We start from the raw sequence: 6,267 nt of genomic DNA, 5'->3' as shown, positions 1-6,267 counted from the left end.
TTTCACTTCCCTGAGATTCACTTTGTGAGGAATACTGCAGGGAGCAGGCGTCACCTTTGGTGAATTGTATTGCACGGAGCCGTGAGTTGGAAACAAGTACCGTAAACACCAAGCTGTGACAGATGTAGCATCCCTGGCACACACATTCCTCATCCTAAATGGGCGTGCAGTGCAGTGCGGAGAAAAGCGCTCCTAGGAAGCATCAGAAGGAAAAAGCTGTGCAGCAACCACAGGTGCAGGAGATGGAGTCCCAGAGCCCACAACTGCTGCCTGCCAGTGCCCCAGCCCCTCCTGGCAAGCAGCTTGTTTGTGTAGGGACACACCAGCAACAAGTGGACGTGATTTTTGGTACAACAAACCTCAGAGACCTGAGCACGAGCTTGCAGACTCCCCCGGAGCACAAATGCAACTGCTCTGAGTAATAAACCTTGCAAAGGCCAAGCCTTGGCTGGGCACGGTTGCAGCATTTGCCATCTCCTGTGGGAGCCGGGGGAGGAGGCTGGGTTTTGTCACTCCGATGTCCTTTGGCACCCCATGCAGTGCACCCAGCTCCACCAGCCTGTCTTACAGGTCCCGAGGGGTAACGAACAGGGGCTCAGACCGTCAGCACCCACACATGTGAACTGGGGTCTGTCTTGATGTTTAATCACTTCATGAAAATGTAACTTTCAATATTTCATTAGGATCTCTCCCATCTGCTAAACATCAAGCCGGAGAGTTTGGTGACACTTTAAATGAAGCTGTGAAGAGATGTGTTTGTTTTAGATGTAATTGGACAGCTGTTTTATTATGAATTAATGAACTATGATGATTAAAAAGAATCCAGTTTTAGCAAACCATGAATTAAGAATTACTCCTGACTAAAATCACAACTAAGCAAGTGCCAGACAACTTTCATGACAATGATTAGAAGCAGAAGATGAAAAAGCAAAACCTGTGAGGTGCAACAGGACAAGAGGTGCCTCCAGACCAGGTTCCCTGCATCAGACATGGGTTCCCCGGGCTGCCCCCCAGCAACCAAATCACTCCATGTGCCCACTATACCACTCCACATCATTGCCATCTCCTCTGGCCCCAAAGCCCTTTTGGCCCAAATCACTCATCAGGGTTTGTTCACACTCCTCCATCTTCCCAGCCCCTCTTCATGCATGTGTCCCCCCTCCCCCTGGCCATGGGGTCCTGCAAGGCTCTGGGGAGGGAGAGGGCACAGCAATGGCAGCAGGCTCAGAGGTAATTGATCTCTTTGTGGCTGCAAAACATACTTCAGACTCCTTTTCCCCCTGCCCTAGGTCACTTTGGCCAAGGCTGTTTGCCCTAGAAGCATCGCACAGAATAGCATGCTCTCTGGTGTGGGGCCACATCCTTCCTGGGGTGCAGGACACAGCCCACGGCCACACGGAGCACCAGCAGCACCACAAAAAGCTGATCCTGAGCTAGGAAGTCCTGCGTTCGTCTTTCCCATGCTTTGCAGTTTAGAAGAGATCTCTGTATTTCAGCTGAACCCAGTGCCAAAGACCGGTGGCCACAGAAAGCAGCTGCTGGAATTTCCATAGGAGTTTCCCAGTCGGTGTGGAGCGGTTTTTAAGCAGTGAAGTTTTTGCCCTGAGAGAGTTTCAGTGAAAAACCTCCGAAGACTTAAATGAAGACAGGTACATATGCCGCATGTGCAAACCGCTTTTCTCCTGCTGTTAAAATAAATCTGTTCCCAATCATTGTGACTTCCCAAGAGCTGCCTCCTGATCTTTCTCCACTTCACCCTTCCATTTGGCCTTCTTTTCTATGTTCATCCTCAGCAGCGTGTGATCCCTTTTAGCAGCCTTGAGAAGAAATGGTGAAAAATAACTGCATGCACACATTTCCCACAACTAAATTTCCCCACATTTGCACCACTTGCCTTGACACCCCACTTGGTGATATTTTGCAGTGACAGAAGTTTTATCCAATTTTCAATATTTGCAGCTCTGATTAGCAGGAAAATTACACTGTGAGCTGTTTACAGGTGCACTGGGACGTGCAAGTCAGGCTGGACACCCTCCTTCCCCACCGGTGGGATGCGAAGAAGCGAGTGTCACAGCTCCTGGTGCCCATGGTGGTATGCAGGCAGGATCACGGGAGCCTCATGGCCCATGGAGGCAGGGCAGGACCAGGTGCCGCTGACACTGTCTGAACTAGTCCACAGCCTTTGGACTGGCCTTTTGCTCAGGTACCATGATGCAGAGCATTGCACTGTATGGGTTTGTGGCAAAGGGGGTCAGAAGGAACACGTTAACCAGCAAGTTGTGCTTCCCCATGCCAATCTCTCCCCCAGAGGATGGGGTGATACAGATTCTGTGCAAATATTGATTATATGGACCTATTCTCAAACCTGTCTGTCACCGGGGCGTTTATTTGCAAGGAGAGCATACATATAGACCATACGTTAAGTAGATCAGTTTACCCAGAAAAAATACTCACTTCTTTGCCTGTGATTACCATGGCCAAACAGCCCAGCAAGGTCAGTGCAATCATGATGTAGCAAACCTTTATCCTCACACTGCTCCTTGCTGCGTCGAGGACCTCAGACCTGCGGAGGACAAAGCAATTTCCATCCTGCAGCAGCATGTGTGAAATGAGATCATGGGGAGCTGGGTAATGAATCCTCAAGTCTTTCAGGAATGGCCTATTAATGTACAATGTGTTTTCTTCTCTTTCTGCAAGTACTTAGAGGAGGACTCAAGAAATCAGCCTACGGGGGAAAGATTTAGCCCCCCTCCCACGCAGGTGGGGTACTGCTACTCCCAACAGTTGTCAGTAACAACAGGAATAACAAATCCTGCTCTCCTGACTTCTTTTATTGCATATGAGGGTGAACACCTGAAAAGTGACAAGGACAGGAAAGTCTTTCCATCACCATAATGGAATTGCAAGAGGCCCACCTTTGGGTGCTCTAGGGTAGGGTATGGGGTGCTGCACAGCACCAGGAGACACTAGAGCCGTGCCACCAGCGCCAGGCAATGCCACCCTCAGTGGACTAAAAGCACATGCATAATATTTTGGTTAAGAGCAATGGAGAGTTTTCACATAGCAAAGAGACACGGCAAGTGACTGTGCCGGTGGCCACATCCCCATCGCAGCTGCCCATGGTGCTCTGCAGCCCCGTCCCACTGCCTGGCAGCTGGCACCAGCGCCGCAAGCACCTGCCTGCACCAGGAGGCTGAGCTGGGCTGGAGCAGGTGACCACACCACCCACACGGAGATGTCTTCCCAAGCAGCTGAACAGTCACAGCCGGCACTGGGAAATCTCCAACACCTTCCACTCCTGGCATTTATCCAGCAATTCACACTTGCAAGAGACTGCAGCGTGGCAATGACTCATTCATTAAATCGTATCCAGCCATGGATTTGTTTATACCTGCAGGGGGAAGGCCAGCTGGAGGAGCCCCCAGGACGTCACAAGCCAGGAAGCATTAGGTCTCCAAAACCCAGTGACAATCCTTTAACAAAATAGCTCGACAAGGAGGTGAAACCGTAGCCCAGACATGAGGAACTTGTTGCAGATGTCTGTCACCAAAGCTGTGTATAGCCCACATTTCTTTTTAAAAGTTATGCAGCATTATTAATTGCTAATCAATAAAAACTAGCAAAGCATGCAAAAATCCAAAGTGGATTACATGTTACTACTGTGACTTCTGAATTACAAAGCCACTTGTCTTACAAAAGATACTTAGGCTTAGTCTGAAACTCACGATTTCTAAAACAAATGAGTCCAGTTAACTTCACAGGGCGTGACAAAAGGTTCATGTTCCTAAAAATTCAGATGATTTTTGGACACCGGTAACAGCAGGCCCCATCAGCATGGAGGAGCACTAACCCTTACCAAGTGAGGTTATGTGAAGGTGCTGTTGCCTGTATCTTCACATCTGAAAGCATCATTCAGACAGGTCTACTTACGAGATGTGCTTGGGAATGTCCTCCTCCTTTTTAAACCGTCCTGCCCATACTAACACCTTTTTATCAAAATTCGTAGGGCTTCTGTCATTTTTGAAAGCTTTGTAACCTGTAAGAGGTTTTAGAAAAGAAAACAATGAGCTAAGCTTAAAGAAGGGAAGAGGGAAAAAAGCTGTCATTACATGAGGAAAAGGACTGAAAGTTCAAAATGGCACTTTTATATTCTGTGAGAGCCAAATGTGCTTTCTAATGTCAAAAGGACTCACCAGCTGGTGTGAGATGCTTTGTTATATTTGCAGCTTATTTTATTTAGTTTAATCATTTTTTTCTTTAGTGTAGGTAGGTTTTAAACTAAAAAACTCTTCATCAGGAAGGTTATCTTTATTAATGGGGGGAAAGGATGTGGGGCTAAAGCCACCCAAGTCCGCAGCATGCTCTCACCCTGCTAGCATCTTGCTTTTAAATGGCCCAACTAGTGCGTTAAGCAAACTGCCAGCAGCACTAATAACTCCTCAACAGCATCTCTTTCTAAAAGCGCTGACAGAGAGACGAGGTCTGTTAAAATACAGCCTGGTGGGAGGCTGGCAGTCGTTCTCATGCAAGCTGGGTACCACATTACTGTACTCTAATGATGATACATTACACCCTACCAGACAACCACGGTGATGCCATTAGCACGCTGTCACCCCGAGCACAATGAGAAAAGGACTCTGGCTCCTTTGGATAGAAACAAGCCCAATGACAGGCCACAACGGGCAGCGGCAGGGAGACCCTTGAAAAGAGGGTAAGCAACGGCTAGCTCAAATCCTGGCGTTTGCACTGCAAACAAGCGGTCATTGCAAGGTAGCTGGGACTGCTCACAACCCAGGTCGGTGCACCCAAGATGCTAGGTCATGGTGCCCTGTGCTTGCAAATGTGGGACTGGTGTGTAGTGGGTGCCCAGGGCATGCAGGAACGGGTGGACATGAAGATGCCCCCAGTCTTGGTGCCCTGCACTCCCGGGCTGTTGCTGGATTGCTGGTGCTTGGCTGAAAGGAAACTGCTGCCTCTACAGAACAGGGCACAGGGAGCATCCCTTCCTGCCTGCATTGAGATGGTGAAGTTACATCACATGCCTTGGCCCCAGGCCTGCTCGCGCATGCCAGGACTCGTGAATGGCTCAAAAACCCAAGTGTAAATCTTGGCACCCAGACCACCAGGTAAATTTAATCTCCTGCTTCTCCTATTTCTCTTACAGAGTGGCAGTGAGACCAGGAGAGCTACATCTGAAATGTCAGCAAGTGTCTGAATCAGATCTGCAGCAAGCAGTAAGACAGATCGCCAAAAGGACAGGCTCCATCCCAGGAGAACAAGGGCAGAGCCCCATGCTGGAGACCCACAGCCACCTCACGGGAGCACGGGCCCATGCCTGCCAGGTGAGCCTGGGCACTGCCTGCCATGAGCAGGCACAGCTGAGGGCTTCATTCAGCAAGGGGTGCCAGGGGGAGCAGAGGGTCCAAGTCTGCTGCTTGTACCAGCCCTGCGCATGTGGGGCCATGTACCAGTCCTCCTCTGGAAACCTGGCAGCTGGGAGGGAGGAGAAACTTTTTTTAAAAAAAATTAGCAGGCTGCCTGATATGAAATATCAGTTTGGATTTACTGCTGCGGGAGGAGGACTATTTAACACAAAAAAAGTCTTTATCCCTGTGCACTCTGCTAGACAGAGCTCTCCGTGTGCTCTGTCTGGGGGTGTCTGTAAGCCCAGGAGGTGCAGCACTGCCGTAACAGCCACAGATGAGAACGAGGGTCACTTTCTCACCCTTTGCAGCAAGCACCCCTTCCCTCCATGCCGCAGCACGAAACAGCCACCAAAACCTTTCTACCCACCTGGGTTAGCTGTCTGCAAAGCCACGTCCCGAGCGCCCTTCGCTTTGTTACCAGCAGCTCTGGCAGGGCACAGGACCAGCCGAGCCACCGGTCCCCGCAGCCGCCCCAGCATCCCGCCCCGGCTGGTACCCGGCCACCACCTCCTCACCAGCCTGGCAGCACGGGGGGACCAGCAGGAGCCCAGGAGGCTGCTTCTAGGAGTTACTAACACCAAACTACCGCTTCCTGTAAGAAGGGAGTAGCACGCATTTCCACCCTGGCTGCCAATAGTTTTTTGCTTGCGTCACGATGACTAGTTAAATTTATCGCTTGTGTTTACCGAAGTGCTGCACCTTCCTGGCCAGGCAGGCAGAGTTCACTGCTGTGGCACGGCATGCCCAGCCCAAGTTGTTGCTCAGGAGAGTAAAGGGTATTTACATAATTTTCTCAGTCCTTACTACAGCAGGACTAAAATAGGACAGTGTGCTGTACTTC

The 6,267-nt window shown here is 50.1% G+C and overlaps 1 protein-coding gene across 1 annotated transcript; it reads right to left on the bottom strand.

The window, feature by feature from the left end:
• Nucleotides 1–755: 755 nt before the first annotated feature.
• Nucleotides 756–6,040, bottom strand: LOC121097517 (protein FAM162B-like). The gene is made up of 4 exons (XM_040614588.1): nucleotides 5,794–6,040; nucleotides 3,931–4,036; nucleotides 2,455–2,563; nucleotides 756–1,817 (listed from the first exon to the last, which is right to left on the bottom strand). The coding sequence occupies exons 1-4, from the start codon at nucleotides 5,903–5,905 to the stop codon at nucleotides 1,710–1,712; spliced, it is 435 nt and encodes a 144-aa protein (XP_040470522.1). The 5' UTR covers nucleotides 5,906–6,040; the 3' UTR covers nucleotides 756–1,709.
• Between the last annotated feature and the right edge of the window lie 227 nt (nucleotides 6,041–6,267).

This window comes from Falco naumanni, chromosome 14 (genome assembly GCF_017639655.2).
Source record: "Falco naumanni isolate bFalNau1 chromosome 14, bFalNau1.pat, whole genome shotgun sequence".
Lineage (NCBI taxonomy): Eukaryota > Metazoa > Chordata > Aves > Falconiformes > Falconidae > Falco > Falco naumanni.
The sequence above is the reverse complement of the archived record's forward strand: the minus strand, read 5'-3'. Positions and strand labels throughout refer to the sequence as shown.